Genomic DNA, 21,907 nt, shown 5'->3' with positions numbered 1-21,907 from the left:
ATTTTTTAGGATTATTTCTTAGTGCATGATAGCCATATGAACGAGAGTTCCTTGGATACTTTGTATCTTCTGGGCAAGTTGTGCAGGATGTGAAGGGAGACTTCATAAGTCTGCAGAAATTTAAAAAAAAACAAGCCAAAACCAACAAACACATCCCACAATGAAATGATGTCACAAGAATTGAAATTTCTGATGTAACAGCAGATACAATAATATCATACACAAAATTCTGCCCTGTTGGAAAGCCAAAGTAGGGTAAAAAGGCACAGTTAGAGCATTTTGGCACTCTACAAACTTGAAATGTTTCAGGTTGTCTTGTAGTGTATGCAATTATTGAAGCAGTAATAATTATGCTCTATTATACTAACACAATCATTTTACTGCAGCTAGTTTTTGCCCAACTGTCCACTATTAGCAGTGCAGTTCAACAGTTCCACGATTAGGGTCATGTGTATCTGCAGTGGTGAGTGTTCTGCAGTTTGTCATTTTGAAATGGATTTGCATTCAGAATTAACAAGTTTCATCTGAAACCTCAACCCTGGTCCTGCAGTCAAGATTTGCAATGTTCTTTGATGGAGGGGGGCATTGGGAAGGTGTACCTGGAGCTAACAACTGAACAGTTTCTTTTTGGCCCTGATGTTTTAGGGGTCTGCTACCATGTCTTTCTAGAAGGGGACTTCCAACCCCACGAACGACTGAGCAGCCAGTCAGTAGGGGAAAACACCACGCTCGCTCAAGGTCGAGTGAGCAGGCTAGTGTCAGACCCTCATGCTCTGTACATCACCTAGCATCCGGAGGCTCGGCGCCACCTTCTCCACTTCTGACAAGGTTGTTATTATGTGTCCAGCATAGCTTTCATGTTCTGCCTCCAGGGTTTCAGTGTGGTGTACTTTTCTGAGCATACATGGCACATTCACTCATTCTGGCACTGTAGATTATTCTCTCTTCATGGTATTTACACTTCTTCCATATCCTTTATGCCACGTATCTTCACCATCCAGATGATACTTCTTGCTGTTAACTTAAATAGTTATGCAAAATAAAAGACTGGCTCTGTCTCATCCTTCCATTGTTGTGTTTTGTTCTGTATCCATATGAAAATTATCAAAGTATTTTTCTTAAATACTGTGCAGAAAATCACATGTTGTTCACACAGCTAACTCTGATCTTACAGGCTAAGAGAAAGTCAGTTGCTTTACCTAGTGAAAGCCAGCAGTATTTTGAACTTGCACAAATGGGCTGCTTTAAATTACAAATTATCTACTTGCAACTGGATAAACAGTGCTTATCCAATATAGCAAGTGTGACATTACTGTAACTGGCAAGGGCATTTCACAGTAAGCTCTCCTCAGCAGTCTGCTTCTTCTCATCTTTGTTTTACTTTCTTAAACCTTTTCCCCATAGTTATTATAGGTGCCCATACTTATTTTAAATTTTAGGGTTCCAAAGGTGTTTTGATGTGTTACGCTCAGAAACTGTATCTATATAGAAGACATCAAGTAGCCACGATGTTCTCAAACATGGCTAGAATTCAGTCAAAGAGGTTTAGGATATTTACTTAGATATGAGTATTAAAAGAAGTCTCGTGCATGTTTTGCATGCACACACAAATACTTGTACACACCCCCTCCCTTTGCCCACCCTGATACCAAGGTTGCAGGTCTTTTTCCTTCTTTGAGTTCTGGGAAAAAATACTGTCCTATGGGAATAGATACTTGCTGTCTAGTTCTCTGTGGCCTTGTGCAATTATTGCATCAGCACAAAGGGAATACTAAATTTAATAAAACATAGAGGTGGCATTTTATATTGCCCTTGTACCAGTGCAGGAGCACACATATAATTTGTGAGTCGTAATCTTAAATGTTTCTTAGAAACCTACTTTTCATTCAATGGTTTTTCACTATTACTTTATATTAGGAAAAAAAAAAAAGACAAAACCAGAACAAACCCACAAATAAATAAATAAACTTAAAAAAAAAAAATGCTCCACAGCTGAAGGTAGTTAGAGAAATTAAATGTGAGGCCTTATCAGTTGACTAGGTATCTAGACCTGAGTATGTGTATATGACAGAGACCAAATGCGAACCCACCTTCAGTACCTGCAACTTAATCTGTGTTTAAAATTCAGAATATAAAATGTCTCTCCATTTGCCTTAATTTGCTTTTATCTCAATTCCATTTGCAGAACACATCAACAAGGAAGTCCCACGCAGTCTCCTGCTGCAGACACCTCCTTCAGCAGCCGCAGGGGAAGACAGCTACCGCAAGTTCCTGTAAGAAGTGGCAGTATAGAGCAAGGTATCAAATAATGAGCTTGTGATAGCTCAAACTCTTTGATTTCTTACCTTTCTTTACTTTAAGTCTTCTTGCATAACTACATGTCCAATGCTGTAATTCTACCAGTAAAGCAATAGAAGAGAATGAAAGCATCTTTGTAATTTGGGAAATCCAGCAAAGTTTGGCCGGTGGGTTATTACATATGGTTTAATTGCCTTAATTTTCCAATACCCTTTTTTGTTTAAAATTTCTATTAGAGTCATGGTATTTTCCAATGTGTCTAGTATGTTAGCAGCACAAAAAAAAAAACAGGGGGCACAGGTTTTGACAGTCTTGCTAATTTCTTATTTTGTGGCTTAAATTTATTGTTGTGCATTATTGACATAGATTAATAATAAATGTCATAAATCTGTTTTTCTTCTGGAGCTCATAGTCCAGTGAGTAAAGAATGAAAGTAATTACCATGGGAAATGTGAGAGAACAGGTTACCAGCCCTTTCTTGCTTAAGAATAAACTGATCAGGCAAAGAGTGCTGCTCTTTTCTGAAAAAGACGATGCAGACCTAATGGTTATGGAAGATGTTTCTTATATGCTAACATCAAATAAGGATGTATATTGCTGTTTCCTTTTCTAGCAACATACTGCACACAGGGAATGAGTTGTTATGGTAAAATGAAGTGGCACAATGGATAATATTTGTACATTCATGCTTTCCTCTCTGTTAAAAAAATCCTGTTTTCTCATTGACTACAAGCAACAACTGAGATTGCCACATACTACAAGGTTGTCTTCTTTGTGGAATTTAAAGAAATGCTTATAATGATGAAATATTGTAGTGCATTACAGAACTGTTAGCAGATCACATTCTTGAACTGATAAAGTTGCTGACCATGACCACGACCACCTTATCATGACAGATTACTAACAAGGTTTTCGTATACGATGGCTTGCATTGATATGCAATCAGTTTGCATTAATTTCAAGGCTTTGAGCTGTGATAGCATACAAACCCCTCAATTAGCACATATGAAATGTACTCTTGTTTTATAAATGTGTTTATTTTGAATGACTTATATACTGATATAAGTGGCTTTTATTAAGTTTAAGCTTTCTATTCAGGTCCTCTTATTCTGTAGTGAATCTAGTACTGTCTGAATTATAAATTAGCTGCAAACTACGTTCAGAGTTTCTATTTCTGCATATTAGCAAGTTGGGGGCTGTATAGGGAAATGTAATAACTAAAGAATTTCAGCTTTTTTCTGTGTTTCTACTTCAATTTCAGATCTTGGTTCAATATATAATGATGAATCAACTTTTAATTTAATTTTAATTTGGCTTTTCTTTGCATATTAATATATCATCTTTCTGCTGGTCTTGGTACCTGGTGTGTGAGAGTAAAATACAAGTTTATGTTTTGTTGAATGAGTTGGAAATGAAGGTAGAACTTACTGTGAAAATGAGTAGAGATGGGATGTGTACAGAAGAGGAAAGACAAAATGGAAGTTGAGCAGAAGGCCAAAGCTACTCTAGGTTTATAAAGCTTTTGATACCATGAACACTTATTTGTAAAGTAATGCTGTTTCAGTGAACTCTTGTTTACACTTGTGCTTAATATGCTTGCGTCTGATACATAAAACATGCAAGTAGGATGCAACGTGGTTTGATTTGTTGTTATAAATCGTGCCGCCTGTGTCACCATGGCTGTTTTACAGCACATGGAATCAGATTTCCTTCCCTACACAGTACTTTGGTTTTGTCTGAGTGGCTGACTTCGCTTCTGAAAGGGAGGCTTTCTGATTTTACCCACGTTGAATGCTCTGTTAAGGCTCAGAATGTATTTGCAGAGAAGTATAACATTAATTAGGTTTTATAATCTGTGTTTAAAGAATTTTGTCAGTGTCTGCTGAAATGCATATGCTAGTATGTCTAACGTAATACTACTGTAAGAAATTAAATTCAGGAAGCCATAAGACCACAGCACTTGCTCTGATTTACAGTACCAAATTTTAATATTAGTTTCACCTCTATAATGCCTGTCAAATGGATATCAGGATCATATGTAGTGACCAGAAGTGATCTGACCTTAATGTAGTATTGAATCCAAAACATACTGAGTTCTGTGAAAGACTTACATTAACTGTGCTTGGAACTGGAGTGTGTCCTTAATGGCTTAAATTCACAGTCACCAGAGATACAGACGATGTCAAAATCCAGTGCAATATGCAAATGTCATCAGAAATATTTCAAAATGCATTTTCTTCATTTACAAACAAAACTACATTTTTATGGTCATCTTGACATCTTGTGTTTCAAGGAAAACCTGTATGATATGACATAAAATATCATTTTTACAGTAAAGTACTTCTTTACATTCCATACAAATCCTGTTGTTTCATGAGGGTCAAATACTCATCTAAATATACATCTGTGAATCTAAATACACACATATATGCATTTAAGTTTGCTATACAAGTCACAGTAATTGCTGCAAAAAGATTGCATGTTTGTATATCAAGAATGGGCTTCTTATTTGCTCTTTTGCATATTCAGGAGACATAGAAGAATTCAGTGAAGTAATATTATTATGCTTTAAAATACTCACTATGGAACAAATGAGAGCTAATGAAGGAGTAAGACACTGGTAGCAGTTTTTGTGTGGAGAAACAGTGATATTTTGACTCCTAACATCTAATATCTATCTGTCAATTTTAAGTGATCATATCCATGCTAATAAGGCTTGACTGATGTATTTCAGAGATTCTATTTTGTTGTCAAGTTTAGAACTTAAAAAAAAGGTTGTTTCCTTGTCTCTACCAAATAATGTTGTCTTAGTTACTGCTCTGGTTGACAGTCTGAGAATCAAAAAAATTCAACTTATGTGAAATTAAGGTATTTTTACAAGGGGCTGACTGATAGATGCACTTTCTTTGAAAAAAAACTCACAGAATTTACAAAGACCAAAAGTAGTGATCCTTATTCCGTTACAGAAATACAGTTGGTACTACTGATCAGGAATGGAGAAACAACCTTAAATGTAGAGGAAAAGGTCAAGTTTAAGGACTAAAACCTTAAAACAGCATTATTATTCACATTGGAAAAAAAATGCAAAAAAAGAAAAGCCTTTTTGGTGATTATGTTCTGAGGGGGAAAGCAATTGTGTGTAGCTTTGGAGTGACGGAGAGGCATAGTTATTTTCACTTGAGACAATTCTAGCTAAATAATATCTTTAGCAACGCAAGGGCATGCAGACTTCAAAATGTGGTTGCAGTTAAGATTGTAGGCTTCTGCAATTTTTAGGCAATGCATTTTTTTTTTTTAACTACAGTGATCGTCAAGGCAGACATAGTTGTATTTACTTCCTTTGCAACCCTGTCAGCAGTATTTCTTAGCATGCAAGACATATTGGAGTGTTATTCTATTGTAAGGTCTTGAGATGTTTCAATAATGAAAGTTAGTACTGCATAGGTGTGTTTGTGTGTGCTTTCAGGACATCATAATTTAATAGTCATTTCCCTAACTTATGCTACTAAAGAAGTGGTTTTGATTTTTTTTGTATTAATGGATGATTTTATAAAAGGACCTAATGCTGTGAAGATGTTTTGGCTCAGTGACAAAAAAGTGAAATTCAAAGCCATGGTTAAGGATAATGGTGTATTCTCAATATGTCATTCTGTGCTGGGCTGTAAGAGGTTTGCATTGCCATTTTTTTATTCGCATCGTGTTTGAGTGGAGCTGTGCAAATTGTTAAGAGGGGTGGGGATTCTGCATTGACTTTGCTTTTCAGCTGTTTCTATAACAATTATGTGATGTAGTTGAATGGTTTTTAAATTATAGTTTTGTATAAAGGATACCTCTGTGATCTTTACTCAGTCTGTCTTCTGTCATTGCAGTTATCAAACATCGCAGGAATTCTTGCTTAAATTAGAGTTGAGGGTGGGTTTCTACACTTTTGCGTAATGGTTAATTATTACAGGGCTAGTTTGTACAAAACAGGTCTTACTCCCTCTATCTGCCTCTGTTTGGGTCTTCATAGCATGTTTTCTTTTTCGTAGCTTTGGCAATGTAGCTTCCTATTTCGGAGGTCATATAATGAGAGTAAGGTTTGTGATAATCAGCAGTTTGTTTGCATGGGAAGAACATCTGTGAACATTACTGAAGCAGTGTGGTTGTGTGTGCTTCCAGTGGCATCTGTTTACAGCAGTTGGCCTCATGTGGTGACATTGAGCAAAGCAAACATGCATCCAGCATTGGGTATTGCTGTATCTTGTGCTGGAATTGTTAGGTATTGTTAGGTATTGATTTCTCATGTTGGAAAAAGCTGCATAAGCTTTGTACAGCACTTGTATGGAAGGTGAACTGCATGTGTGTGTGTGCTGCTGCTGTTACATGAGGGAAAACTACATGAAGATTCTGCTGGGACTGAATGGGGATTACATGTGTAAAGTTCATGTGTGTGATATATGTACAATGGTAGTCACAGAGGAATGAAATGTTTGGATGTCCAGTATCATTTTTCTTAACAAATAAGAGTCAGAATTTCCTACAGAAAATCTGTATGTTGTCAAATAATACATTGAGTTGCAAGTATCTTTTTATATTTAATGAACTTAAGAGCCTAAAAAAAAAAAAAAGGTGCTAGTGAAAATAGTTCTGTGTATATGTACTTGATCATTGAAATTTCATTGCAGTGAGAGTGTGGTTGGGGTAATGGTAAAAGATCAAACCCTTTCAGTCAAAATTTTTTTCAAATCTATCAATATAAAAGTTGAGTGGCAGAATAAAAAGACATTTCAGTTTTAGATTTCAGTCTATCAGTGTTGTTTGTTTTGTCTCCATATTTGTGGTTTTATTTTTAAATTCTTAGGTGGCACTGCACATTTTGAGGCAGCTTGTGGAATCTTTACTCATGCTGGGGAGTATTTTTCTTAGCACTGCTAACTTTTGCAAATGAGTTCAAGCCTCATAATCTTTTGTTTTCCTTAAAAACAGATTTTTAATAGTCCATTCGTTATTGAGTATTATAGATTTCAGTTAATAGAAAATAAATTTGTAACACTCATTATTGCAGAAGAGGCTTCAGAATCTAAAATAGTGCTGTGTGGTTCAGAAGTACAAGTGATATTCAAATCAATTTTAAGATTTTTATGTCTTTAATAAACTTGGGTACGATGATACTTCTCTAGCAGAATACTTAAAGACTCCACAATCTGCTTCTCTGTAACATCATTGTTCCTGTTAATTAAAAAAAAAAAAGTCATAGGCTTTATTATTTGTCATGGTTTATCACTTTAATTTTCTACATTACTTTTACATATGCTGGAGTACTGCCTACTGTACATGCCATTGTCACATGTAACACATTTCTTTATCTAACTTTAAATTTGCTGATTTCTTTTTCTGTTTCCATCATTCCGTGCATTTAATTCATTGAAGAGCAAGAGAATTTTAACTCTCCCACAAAAGGTAAATATTTATGTAATTTTTTACAAATGTTTGGCAACTGTTGATACTGGCTTTCCCTTCAATGTACTCTATGTCAGTATATAGGTTTTAGTTAATAGTTTTAAATGCAAAAAGGTTTTTTCTCAAATATCTCTATGCTATCTGATGCCTCTCTTTAGAATCTGAAGATGGTTTCTCTTGTGACTTTTCATGCTCCTATTGAAATGCAATATACTGGATTTAACAAGGGTAATTGTGGTATTCTACATGTCTCAGAAGGTGCTTGATTGAGTTGAAGTTCACACAAAGGCTTAAGATCTTTCCAAAACTGTTCTTGAGTTCTGCACATTTCTACTGATACAACCACAGTCCTTGACAGCTGTGAAAGATTTCCTAGGTGTGGGTTTTAGTTGAAGTCGAATTTTGGTATGCAGAGAAATTCTGAAGAATGAGCTGTATTCTATTTGCCTATCAGTCCCATGTCAGAAAGCTACTCCTGTTATATGGCAGCTTTTTAGGGGCAGACATACAATGGTCATCTCATATGGATTTGGCCTATTTTGAATCCTCTATGCCTGTGCAGATACCAGAGAATCAGTGAGCTCAAACGACATGTATCTAAGGCTGTCCCACAAAGTGAAAGTGTAGTTTGTTTTGTCTCTGTCAAGGCTGCATTGCAGAAAAGTCCATTTTTCCCCCCTTTTAGCTGAAAGCAGAAACTATATATCAAAAAACCAAATGAAGCTTGCAGAGAAAAATTGAAAAAAAAGACCACCTCACCTTTTTAATGTTAGAATCAAAATACTATGCTGCATAAATATTACTAGCACTAATTAACCTCTTCTAACCTTTATTTCTGTGTCCTGCTCGTCTTGGGAAATTCTGATCTGAATACAGGCTTAGGTGGGTCAAAGCCAAAGTGTGAGTTGGACTTGAATCAAAGTATTTCCTGCAAGTACTTTACTTTCTGAAAGGGTGAATCCTTAGGTGACAATAAAGCAGCTGCTCTACTAGCTGTGAACTCTAACACCCATGTCAAACATACACAAGTATGTTTTCATGATAATGTTAAAAAGACATGAAAAAATATGTAACTTAGGTGTTAGCAATTACATGTGGTTGTTGCAGTGTTCAGAATATACTATGAAATGTCTTAAGTGCTAAGAGTGGATGATTTTACCAATTATTTCTGTCTCAGTATTTATATTTCTCTCAAGCAGGACAGTACAAATCAATCTGACCTGTTTGTTGATTATGCCTCTGTCAAGATTTGGGCTGCAGTGGATGTTTATTTGTTTAAAACAATGGACTTTATGCAGACAAACTAGACTGTCTGGAACAGGTTTGTAAAAGAGCTTATTTCCATGAGATTTGGATGGATCTGCCCCAAGATTTGGATGTGTGTAGAAGGTGGTGGGATATTTACATGCACAGATTCCTCTGGTTCAAGGGGATTGCAGATAAAACCCAGAGGCAGGAAAGAGCTGGGAAGAAGAAGAGCAGCAGGAAGAGTAAAGTGCAGGCAGATCTAGGGGACCGTGAATATCTTAATTTGAGCTGCCTTACACTAGAAGCCCACTGTCACTTCTGGAAAGAGGTAAAAAGAATAGACAGTAGGTGAATTAGAGATGGGGACGGGGGAGCTACCGGATGTTATGTGGAAGGAGACATGAATATGAGAGAAAGCATATACTACAGAAGTGAACAACATGGACCAGATAAATCTGCAACAAAGCAACCATCTCTTCCATGTAATCAATGGAAAAGATTGCTATGAAGTCTTCAGCAGGTTATGAGAATGCTGACTTATTTTGCTGCCAAAATCAGTGGTTTAGTTTTTATTTTTTCCAAATTTTAAGAGGTCTGTGTTTGTTTTCTTGTTGTCTCTCTTTACATAGAAGTTTCTCTGTGGATCATGCCTGAAGCTCTTTGAGAAAGAACTGAATGTTGCATCAGCCAGTTCAGGTTGTAATATTGGCTTTCCTTCCTTCTGGAGTGAGTGCTTAAGCTCAAGATGGCCACCAAGCCTCTGTGTGTACTGAGAAATCCAAGCTCATCTCCCAGCTTGGAAATCTGAGTATGTGCTTTGGTCATGCCTTAATTATGACTGGGAGGAGGTCAAGAGCAGTATCAGCTGCCATGGAAAGGAAATCCATGCACTCAAGCCTGAATTAGCTACAGCAGGTTCTGGTCAGGTAGAGGGCCCAGGGCTGCAGAGCAGGGTTCAGAGGCATCTCCCTCACTATCTTCATGTTGCCATGAAGTATTTTTTAAAGTTGTTTATTCAAAGAAATGGTAGCAAGTTCTTCATCTTGGCAACAGATTGATTTTTCAAAACATTTATCTACTTAGGATTTTGTGTACTTTTTAAATTTCATGGTAGAGTTTGCTGTGAATTTTTAAAGTCAGGAAACCTATTTCAAGGATATTCTGTGTGTGCATACTGCAAAACTCATCCTGAAGGATCAACAGAAATAAACTGGAGGCTGTATTATTTCTGAAATGGATCATCCTAGTCCAACACCAGTGTGACTTCCCTTTTCTGTGCCACACAGCCATCTCTGCGCTAGAGGATTCTCCCATGCAAGTCTCGTTGCTGCTTTATTTCCCTGCCTTTGTTATGGACTTAAATTCTGCTTAGTTCCTTCTTCAGCAGCCACTTCTCCAACCTTTTTTTTAAATTATTTCACATATAATTCCTCAAACAAGATAGCTTTTTTTCCCCTGTTTTCCATCTGCAGAGCGTCTAAGTTGCACAGACAGATGAATCTCCTGGCTTTTGCTGTGTAGAAAGGCTAAGTGTACATGCTTCTAGACCACACTATAGCTGTAGCTGTTTGTCCCTGTTCAGCTTTTCTTCTTAGTATGAAGGCTGAAATTGAAGAATAGGTCAGACCTCTGTTGTCTTCTGGAATAAGTGCAGTTCTCTGTTCCCCTGCCTGAACCTGTTGGGTTTGCCCCAGAAATAGTTGTGAGATATGTTTATGAGATAAATTTTCTCTTCAATTTACTTGTCAGTACTTTGTTATGTAAGAAATCTTTGTGTAATTTTAGGCTTCTAGACTTTTTCTCTGAAAGTTTGCATCATAAAGGGTGGATGTGTGATCTATTCTGGGAAGAGTTACAGCTATCTGAAATCTTGATGCCAATTTCTTCTTAATATGTAGCTTACTCTGACATTTCGTAGTGCAGGTAAGACTTGGAGATCTTCCAAGTCATACTGTTTGCCTACACCTCCTCTTTCTGTCTTGAGCATCTTGAACAGAACTATGAAGTGCCTCAAGGGAAAATCCTATGTTTGTTGCAGACTTCATCGTTACAGAAAATGGTACAGCCAGTGTTAAGACATCCATAGGTTTTTTACAATCTAGAAAAGGGCAGTGTGGTTATCAGTTTTAATCACAGACCAGGTAATGTCACCAGTCATTCTGGCATTAAGCCCATAGTTGGCTTTGAGCAAGAATGTCCTTTAGAAAGGTATTTTCATTCGACTGCACGTGATGGAAATTTGTTCCTGTGCTTAACCACTTGAGTTTTTAAAGAAATACCTTATTCATTATCTGACTTACCTACCCTTTCTTGAAATGTATGAGGTGATTCTTATCAGATACTACTTACTGACAAGATGCGCTGTTTTCCAAAGTTTTCAGAATGTGGGGTCACTTTGATGAATGTTGCTATATGAAAGAGGTGGATCTCTAAAGAGTTAAATAACTCTTATCAGGAATAAAAACCTACAGCTAGAAAGGCAGCTACAGCATTTTTGCTGCTTCTTGCTGGTTCAATATTGCTGCTGGTAGTACAATCCTTGTTTAAACGATCCCACATAGGTTTCATTCATTATGATGTCAACGTAATAGACGGGTGTTTAAGGCATCATGTCATTTGAGAAATTTTGCATATAGTATAGAGTTTAGACCCCCTTTCAAACCTTAAATAGAGAAGTTTAGACCTTAAAATTACTTCTGTTTCTTTTGCACTAGCCGCTGCTTTTAGTGCTGTTTTTATAGATCTCACTGATTTTCATAGGATTGGTCTGTTGTTGATGCTAATGCAAGTTTAATTTCTTTTAAAGTCGTATTTCTTGAATTGTTAGATTCATATTCTGTGGATAACAGAAATACACCGTATGACACATCCTGTCTCGAACAGTTTTATAAAATAAAAAAGGAAAACTTTACCTGTCCTACTGCATCTGATATATTAGTATAGCATATTGATTATTGTTGTGTTGTTTTGTACATAATTGAAAAGGTAGCGTATATTCTGAATATTTAGCATTCTAGCCAGTTCTGACTCCTTCCTCAGTTAAAACAGCAGATAGGGGTTGAAACATGCCCATAGTAGTGTCAATTAGTTAGTGGCACAAGATGTAACCCTATAAATCTTACCATAGTGCTCATATATTAAAAGGAATATGACTAGCACATAAAATCTTAGTAAACAGGTAAAGTCTTAGAAAAATTAAGTGTCTCTCTCCTTTAAGGAAAAACAACTGTTAGTCTGTCCTTATTTTCTTTGATTGTAGATTGCAGGCTGAAAATTAGATTGGTAGCTAATTTCTTTAGTTTATTCCATGCCTCTGTCAAATGGTGTCTTACAGACTTGTATATTTTAGACTACCCCCAGTTTTATTGCTGAGTGTGATGCTGTATGGTATGGAGTGTTCCCTTTGATCAGCTGGGGTCACCTGTCCCACCTGTTTCCTCTCACAGCCTACTTGGGGGCAGGGGGAAGCCAGGACAGGGCAGGAGCTGCAGCAGGAGGAACAGAGAAGGCCTTGGTGCTATACAAGCACTGCTCAGCAGTTGCTAAAACACTGGTGTGTTACCAGCACTTAGTCACAACTAAAGGAACAGACAGCTGTGAAGAAAACTGCCTCCATCCCAGCCAGACTCAGTACACCTGGGATTACAGGAGTCAGACTGGTTTATAAATAGATTAATGGAATTGAAATGTAACATTTTGATTCCATTCATATGTCTGTCTTTTCTCTCCTGCATGGCTTGATTGTTTATGTACATCATTGTTGTTAACCTTCACATGGTTTATTAGTAGTAAAAACTTTGACTATAAAGTTGCACCCTTTCTTTAAGCAGTCTGATCAATGAATTCTCTTCTCTCAATTACTTTTTACACTGATCGATCTCACATCTGGATCATCAGGTCTTGAAGAGATGAGAGTTACAGCTCTTTGAAGTGTGACTTCTGACACCAGAGAATAACACATTGACACGACTGATATTGATTGTAGTTGTACCACTATTTTGAGACACGGTAAATCTTCCTTTTTTAAATTCTAGGGCCACTCTAGAATTTAAAGGTCTTGGGATTACAGTGCTTTGATCTGTAAATTACTGTGTAGTTCTACCTCTCAAGATCTCCAGGAAAAGCACTCTGTAAATATTGATGTCCTAAAAGAAAGTAGATCCATATATTTTTAAGAGGCAGTCTAAGTTTTTGTTACCTGTGGTAACCACCCGTGTTCCAAGAAAGCGATGTGATCATATGGTGTTGTTACCTATGGTTGTTATAGTTTGCTAATGTGCTTTTGCTTCGTGTTAGACTTTTTTCTGCTTCTCCTGGTTAACATGTGAAGGTTTTACCAGGCTGCTAGTCAGGCAGATAAAATTTTCTATCACAGAACTGAGCTCTGTTCAAGATATGCTCAGATGTACATGGTAAAGAAAGCTGGAAAGAACACAGTTGGATTTTCTAGAGTAGTTTCATGCAACTGCATGCTTAGAAATAATGTCACAGCTAATTGTTGCTAAATTACATTTTCCTTCATACACAAAATCAAATTTCTCCATTAGAGAATTTAGATTTACCTCACAGTCCTCATTAACTGTTCTCATGTTCTTTGATGTAATCATATATATAAAGGAAAACCAGAACATAAACATTTTAAGCTTAAGGATTTAAACAACAAAGGTCAAGAATTACAGAATTAAGGTTGAATATTTACTGAACCTTGACGGAAGTAATAACCTCTAAACATTTCATTATGCAATAGACTATTCCTTTTCAGATATCATAAGTAATACAGAGTAACATATCATATATATTATTTAGTATAACATGCAGTTGACAGGGTAGAGGAACTAAAATTCACACAATGAAAGGGTTATGTTTTAGAGTAACTCTAATCTGTGCACCATACACATATAGGGCTAAATTTTTAAAGGGGTCTCATTTTTCCCTCTGATTTCATATCCTCAGTCTATTTCATGCATGTATGATAGGATTAAGATATTAATTTTTTAACTTCTGTCTGTAATTGATGTATCTTAATCCTTTCATATCTGTCCTTAAAATAAGAGGCCATCTTTAAAAATTTCACCTAAAGTGCTCAATTTTGCCTTCAGATACCTCCATACAACTTCCATTGAAGTAATTGGAGCTGTGCCTGCATATCTGATGGTGGAACTGGACTCATTGCAATTAAGGTACACATTTAATGGCATAATTAGTCATCTGGAATAATTGCTGGGCCCAGTATGATATTCTGCGTGTGCAGAATTTGCTAGATTGGACTCTGCGTATGGGAGATTGAAGATTACGATAACTTTATTTCATGCCTTAAATTTGCAGTTGTAGCAGAATTTTTAATGTAGTTTACTGTACTTAATTTTTTTATTTTTAAACAAGAAATGTAGAAGGAGTTCAAAGCGATGCCTTTGTATATTTTTTCATACCAAACCAGCACATTCTGTCATTTCTACAAGCATGTTACATATGGTACCTGCAGGCACAATTGTGATTTGTGCAGTAGCTTATAGTTTGAAATATCCAACCCTGAGTGTACTACTTTTTTTATTTTTTTGGCCTTATATCTTTGTGCTGGCAAAGCACAGACAAAAAAAATAAAGGTATAAAGAATGCCACAGTGAACTAACAGCATAAAAGCCACACATGAGAACTTTACTACCTCTTAATTGAAAATACAAGGAGTACCTATTTTCCACTAATCTAAAATTGTCTGTGTTTTGTGATTGCAAGTTAATTGCAGCTTTAATATAGGTCTCTCTCTCTCCCATCACTTATCTGGGGAGGGGTTCTTTGACATAAAATTAGGTGTTTTGGAGAGAATAATATAAATCCATGCTAGACAAAAAAGGGGAAGATTTTGTGGAGGCTGCCTCAAATAAAATTAAATTTGTGACACCAAAAAATTCCAACTTTAAATAAGTCGTTCTGGGATGCTATAACCTGTTAAAACACAATGAACATAGTGTATACTCCTGTGATTAAGAACAGTTGCTGATAAATATTTGGGTCTAGTTCTAAAACTGTTAAAAATGCCAGTTTTCATGGTGTTGATGTTACCTATATTGCTTTGAATTTATAATGCTACCAAGTTTAAGAATAGCAGAATATATCGTTCCCTTGAAATTTATTCATTATTACAAAGGTTAATTTACTTTAAGGAAGCCATGGCCCAGAAGCTTTTACACCACTCTCTCTGTTAGTGCGAGTTCATCTGCCTGTGGCAGGCACAGCCAATATTAGTTGACATAACTTGTTCAGATTGAAGAAGGTGCTCTAAATAGCACCACAGCTTCTTGAAGGTGTAAGATAAGATTTCTGTTTTTAGAGAAACACTGCCATATGGAATTTGAAAACACAAGAACAAATAATTTATTTGAAATAACGGTGAACATTACTTTTATTTGTTAGGCGAGCAAAGTAGTGATTTTAAAGGACTTCTTGTTAAAAAAAAATACTACTAGAAAATGACTGTATTTTTGATATGACTGGTTGAATGGAGAAATTGTTCCTCTCAAATAGTCTTAGCTATGTTAAACTGCTATGTTTCAAGATAGTAGCTAAGGAGTTAATTACTTTAAAAATAAAATTTAATACCTGTTTAATGCATTAGTTCTTAGAATGCTGCTGTAATATTTTCTACATATAAACAAACACATGCTTAGACAGTCATGGATTTATGTCCCCTGCATCCAGAATATTTAACAGGTTTAAAATTCAGCCTGCCACCTAAATCTTTTCGCTCTTTTCGTATCTGTTGCACCAGCTTGATTATGTGTAGAAATTGGGATGTCTGCCCATTTTCAGGTAAAGACTCTCGCAAGGAAAGTGGTTGGTTTCTTGACATTAGTGTTCCTTTGTTCTGTGTTTACACCCTGCTTGTTCTACGTTTGTACATTTCTTTGTTTTGTTGAAATGAAAATAAGCTAAAATTGTTGCTAAACCATTTGTTTTTTCCAAAATTTTTTCTCTATTTTTAATTGATTTTCATTGTGTGTTTTTGCAGCAAGCTTAGTAGTGGAGGAGCGAACGAGACAGATGAAAATGAAAGTGCACCGTTATAATCAGACATCAGGGTCTGGTTCTAGCCAAGAACATGAGCGTGAGCAATATACCAAGGTAAAGTCAGTAGTATTGCAATGATACTTTGGCTTGAAAGTAGAAGGCATAAACTTGTTTGTTTAAATAATCATATAACATTCAAGAACACTGTATTTTAAAGCCTGACAGAAATGTCTTCAAGTAATAGCTTTTTAGCATCATTTTTGCCCCTTATCTGATATGCATTAGACTTAGTCTTTGACATCAGCTAAAATGAATCTGTAAAAACCGAAATACTTCAAAACTAATTCAGGAAAAAAAGATCCTTCAACAGCTGTTAAACAAAGACATATCACCTCTAGCTTAGGAAGTCCTCAGGCTTCAAATCCCCGGAGTTTGGAAAAGTAGGCCATGAAAGAGTATGTTGGCCCTTGCTACTGTCTGTAGAGAGCTAGACAGAATTCGGTCCAATCCCATGCAGATGTTCTCATACTTTAACATTGTTTTGCATCCTAATAATGTAAGAGATAAAATATTTCCTTTCTTGAAATACCTACTGATTACATTGATTTCCTTTTCTAATAAAAGCAAAACGATTTTCTGTGATAATGGAATATATTTGAAATTACATTAATGAAGTTGTATAGAGGGATTTTTTTCTTGATAAGACTTAAATCATAGCCCATAACTTTGTAATTTAAAACTGTATAGACTTCTAAGCAAACTGCTGAAAATATCTTGCACATCTGCACTGCTACTTACAGTTCAAACTGTGAGGAGCTGGATGCTCCTGGAGACATGGGTTAAAATAATGTATAAGTGAGGCACTCATCTGAAACAAAATCAGAAATTTACTTAGGGATGGTTAAATAGGAAATTTGTCATCTAACCTTTACAATCTAACAGATTTGAAAGACTGGTTCAAGATCTTGTTGCAGTTAAATATGCTGACAACTCTAATTAAAACTTCAATGAACAGTTCTCAAAAGCAGGAGAAATAAGAGAAACAAGGCTTTAGGTCCTCAATTGCCAAATTGTGGGAAATCAGGGCTGTTAAAAAACCTCAACAGCCGGGATGGAAATTTCCAATGAGATCCTCTATCAGTGGCAAGAATTTACTTAATTAAAACAGCTCATTTGATACTTGGTTTGCTGTTGCCTTCCACAGAGGTCTACTCAGGGCAAGTGAGGCCCACTCAGGGTAAGATGCAGTGTATCTGTGTGGTACTTCCCAACCACTCAACATGTTAGAAAAAATAGTTAAAATAGGGTTGATAAAATTTTCAGGAGAGAGAGGTAATAAACAATCAGAGGACTTTTGCCAGGATGACCAGAGACTTTTGTTCAAAGTCAAAGGCCAGGTTTCTGATTTAGATTATATGTGCTTACAGACTGATTGAAACTTGTGTATTTATCATTCTGAAATGTATTTTTAAATCCTAACTCTCTAATATATAAGCATAATTTTTGCTCTCCAATAAAATAAGTTAACTTCTAATTAGTTAACTTCTAATTAGTTACAAAAAAAGAAATTAAAAAAAAATGTTAAGTGGTATAACAGACATTCTGGAATAGTGAAAAAGATCTATTAATTGACTTTAAAGAAATAGCAATTGCAAGTAGTGTTTGTCCCTCTTTAACCAAATCCTTCTTTCTTTCCCAAGTAGCATCATTTGCTCATTGTTTCAGAATATAAATGTATTTATTAGAGAAATTATACTGTGCTGCATATTGAGAAAATAGTTCATTCTGTGTTTCAGACCAATCAGCTCACATGGATTTGATTCTTCCAATATATTAGCATTAGCAAATATGCTTGTTTTATTACATGCAAAATTCTCTAAACCATTCAAAAATTTTCGTTCAGTTTGGGACTGGATCATATTTACAATGGTTAATTATGTATATACAAAATAATTCCTTAAAGTTAAATAAGTTTTATCTTATATTGAAACAAGCCCTTTTATTTTTCCCCCCAGAGGTATTGTAAGCTCTCCTTTGCAATTTCCAGTCCGTTTCTGGTGCATTTTTTCCAGCTTCATAATTTTTCCCACTCAGTTTCTCAATTTTCTAGTTTCAGTAAGCAAGCAATAGTTTTCCAAGCATGTGCCCGTGCAGGTTTTTGTTTTAAACATCCATTAATGAATTCTGAATAGGTAACTGTCTGCCCTGCAACATTTGTAAATGTCTTCATGGCTGTTCCACTCTAATTGTTTTGAGACTTTCACAGAGCTCACATCCTTATTTCCTTCCACTGCACTGGAAATGCTCCATAATTTATGTGAACCAGTTAAATTTTAGTAAGTTAACTTCTTCTAATTAGTTAACTTCTAATTAGTTACAAAAAAAGAAATTTAAAAAACCGCCAGACCTCTGCAGATTTGTCAAAAGGGTTTAAAGAAGAACTTTAAACATGTCTGCCTTCTTTCTTATATATTGGTAAGGCTGTAGTGGCTAGTATGCACATATCTGCTCGGTTTCAGTGCTTGAGAGAATCAAAATGTTGGTGGCATAATTCTGCATTTGCATGGAGGTAAATTAAAACAGAATTTAATTAGCTTTTTAATTCAAAATACAGTGAGTTGTTTTTATTCCAGATGCCACACACAGAACACAAACACCATGCTGCTGCTGCTGCTGCTGCTCTGGCTTTCCATTTTCTGGAAAGGCCTGTTCATTCAAAATAATTACTGATTAGAACACTGTAGTATGTCCTTTAAAAAGATATCACTCTATATTTAGATGAACTACTGCCTTAAGACAGTATGTGTTTGAAAAGCATTTGGCATAAAAGTGTAATTATGGCATTAGTTCGGTGGCCCTGTGGATTTAACTCAATAGTTACTGTCTTAACTCTTATGTGTTAACAGTTAATGCCTAAAAGGAAAGGCTGGGTAGGACACTTGGGCTGATAGGAGGCTGATTGTATTATGTCATGCTGGGCAAGGCATGTAGGGCTGTGTATAGAAAATGCTCTTGAACAGATATGGTGAGTATCTTCTTTTGATCCCACTCACCCACCTTGAAGAAAAAATTCTTTATTATATGTCAGATTAAGATGGCAGCCACTGCAGTACTGGTCGGATTTCACAAAATCTAGTGAGTTCCATTCATTTGACCTGTGGGCTTCTCTGCAGTTTTCTCATGGTTTGACTTGCCCATTTTTACTGCTCCCTTTTAGGAAGTTGAGCGGTGTTCATAGTAGTTCAGTTGGATACAATTATGGGAAGAGTTATTTAGAATCGCTGGTGCTCAGTGGGCTCTGGACCATGGCATGAGCTGCTCCTAAGACAGTAGCAATGAGTCCTGAAAACCCCAAGGTACCAAATGCTGGGCTGGGAACACCAGCAGAGGATCAGAGGATCCCTATGTGAGCAGTCGTAAAACTCAAGCTACTTTGTGCAGGATTCAGCATTTTCTGACAAAATTCTTTGCTAGAGTATGGTGCCTCAAAAGAAAGCTGCCATCTCAAGACTCACGTAATTCCCTGGATGAATCTAGCCCTTAATGCATCTGGTCTGGATTTCTCTTTCCTCATGTTAATGACCTCATTTTAATGCCCATTTAATTTTCTCATTTGATTTCCTCATTTTAGGCATATAATGAGATATATATTTGTCAAGGTTAGTCACCTGGGGCTTTTTTGTAGTCACAGGACAGCACATGCATTCAATTTTCAAAGCTCTGAACTCTTGTATTCTTCATGGTTTTGGGAGTTAAATCTAGAGATATGAATACTTCTTAATATGGAAGATAATGCAATTATAATGGACTGTTAAATGACTTCTAAGATGTGCCTTATAATCAGTAAAATTACTAACACTGTTACTCATTAAGGAGCTGTAAAATTATTTGTGAAGTACACTCTTTTGGCTTATGCCTGTGCTCTTCCCATTGATGTTAGCACTTCTGCAGTTCATCATACCCCTTTTTTCTCCTTTTGCTGGTGTGCAAGAAGCAGCAGCTCCACAGGTGGTAAAGTGAATGGAAGAACTGCATTTCAGCTGTTTATAGACTTCTGTTTTTGTAATGCGGACAAAGAAAGCGCAGATATTTTTGGCATTTGAATCTAGCTGCTGTTGATGCTTAAAAATCCAGACCTACTCTTTAGTAATTGCTATTGAAGTTGCTGCAAACTTCAGCAATTTTCCTAGTGTGATAAATAGTGCACCTTGGAATAGAAATGTTGCATACACTTTAAGATATGTGCCATTATAAAGAGCAGCAGTTTTCTGCTTTACAGGAGAATTTTATCGTATTATTTTTGAGCTCAGTTGGAAACCTGCAGGCATTATTTCATTGCAGATACCATATAAGAGGATCTTAGCCCAGGTTATTTTTCTTCTGAATGATAAGTTTGGGTGTATTGCAGCAGTAAAATATTCTCATTTTAATGAGCACTGCTTTGTGAATGAGTCCTATTTATTCTCACTCTATTTGAAGGGAAAAAAGGTTAACTTCAAAATTTCTTTCATTTTGTTCATCTGTTAGCTGATTGATTATCAAATTGTGTCAGAGGTAGGTAGGAAATCTCCCTCCTCTAGAGGTTGGTTAATTAATTAGAAGCAGCTGGTTAATTAATTAGAAGCAGCAGGTATAGGAAGGAAAAGCTAAGTCTAGAAGTAGTAGAAGTAAAATGTAAAACACTGTAGCACTCAGCATTAACTTTCAGCATCACTACTTTTTGTGCTAATCTCTATTTCTGTGAAGGGAAAAGTTTTCAGTTTCTTGGGAATCACAGCCCTGGCATAGAGTATAAAGGGGTAGGAAAAGCTCAGCCATGCCGTGAAAATCTCCTTTAGAAAGGGATGCTCCATGTTTTCTGCACTAGCTGTGTGATTTCAATACAAGGCAAGTAGAAGACATGGATTCAGTTTTTTCTTTATGTCCCATCTCACCGTAAAATTCTCTGTTTGCCAACATATGAAAAACTGTCTTTTAAGCTAGTCTTCTATCTACAAAACAATTCAATTTTTCAGACTGCTGGACTATAAGGGAACAAAACAGAGTGAAGCTATCTATATAGCCCCACTTACAGGGGATGATACCTGAGCTGAAGTCCCCTGCACCAATAAATGGTTTCATATTGATATTGAACAGTCAATCAATAAGGCTGAATCTCTAAACTGCCACTGATACACAAACCGGGACTTCTAACCTCCCTCCCAATATTTTTACCAGAAAACTGCACAACCATGCTTGATGCTTTCTCTCTCTCCCTGCTCCCCATATTTCCCAACCCCTATAGGTAGCCCATGAAAGGTGGAGTAAATTCAGTACAGGTGAAACAGAGGATCTTCTGCATGACATACACAGCCCACCTGATGACTTGTAACTTGAGTGCTAAACAGCCAGATTCAGGTGTGGCTTGGACCAGAGGCCAGCAGCCTAAATCTCCCTCAATACTTAGAAGGAAGGCTTCCAGCGGGACAGCAGAAGTCACTGCATCTGGCCTCGATGGTTCTCTCAGAGGGGGACTCTGCCTTCTCCAGCAGCATGTCATGGTTGCTCAGGGACCACCTAAGTCTTCTACCATTGCAGAGTCGCTGTATGCACTCTCAAACCAAAGGGCACAAAGGCAATGTGGACTTTTTGGTGAGGAAGAGAAGTAATTGGACATTATAATGGCAGAGGGTAGAAGTCAGATTGTCTTCAGCAAATACAATTAAAACATGGAGGTATTTCTGATACAGTCTGTTGCCATGCATAAGAAACCCCATTCATTTGAGAGAGATTGCTTGGTTATATTTTAAAGTATTTTTAAAGCCTCTACTGCAAAGGACTAACTTCTGGATATAATGTACAAATATGGGATGGGTGAAATCTCTATTTCACTGAAATCAACATAAATTTTACTATTTAATGGGATGATTTTGCA

At 36.4% G+C, this 21,907-nt stretch overlaps 1 protein-coding gene across 21 annotated transcripts in view; it reads left to right on the top strand.

The window, feature by feature from the left end:
* RIMS1 (regulating synaptic membrane exocytosis 1) overlaps nt 1–21,907 on the top strand; it is a 314,192-nt gene that overhangs the window by 229,478 nt on the left and 62,807 nt on the right. For 11 of the 21 annotated variants that reach the window (XM_085056508.1, XM_085056507.1, XM_085056506.1 and 8 more), the window contains 4 exons: nt 646–828; nt 2,186–2,298; nt 7,711–7,740; nt 15,995–16,107. In XM_085056508.1, coding sequence (XP_084912634.1) covers nt 646–828; nt 2,186–2,298; nt 7,711–7,740; nt 15,995–16,107 — 439 coding nt within the window. Of the gene's footprint in view, nt 1–645; nt 829–2,185; nt 2,299–7,710; nt 7,741–13,985; nt 14,169–15,994; nt 16,108–21,907 lie in introns of those variants that run through there. The other 10 variants (XM_085056516.1, XM_085056521.1, XM_085056525.1 and 7 more) reach the window with 4 other exon arrangements.

Source organism: Lichenostomus cassidix, chromosome 3 (genome assembly GCF_008360975.1).
Source record: "Lichenostomus cassidix isolate B80296 chromosome 3, HeHo_3.0, whole genome shotgun sequence".
In the NCBI taxonomy this organism is placed as follows: Eukaryota; Metazoa; Chordata; class Aves; order Passeriformes; family Meliphagidae; genus Lichenostomus; species Lichenostomus cassidix.
The sequence above is the reverse complement of the archived record's forward strand: the minus strand, read 5'-3'. Positions and strand labels throughout refer to the sequence as shown.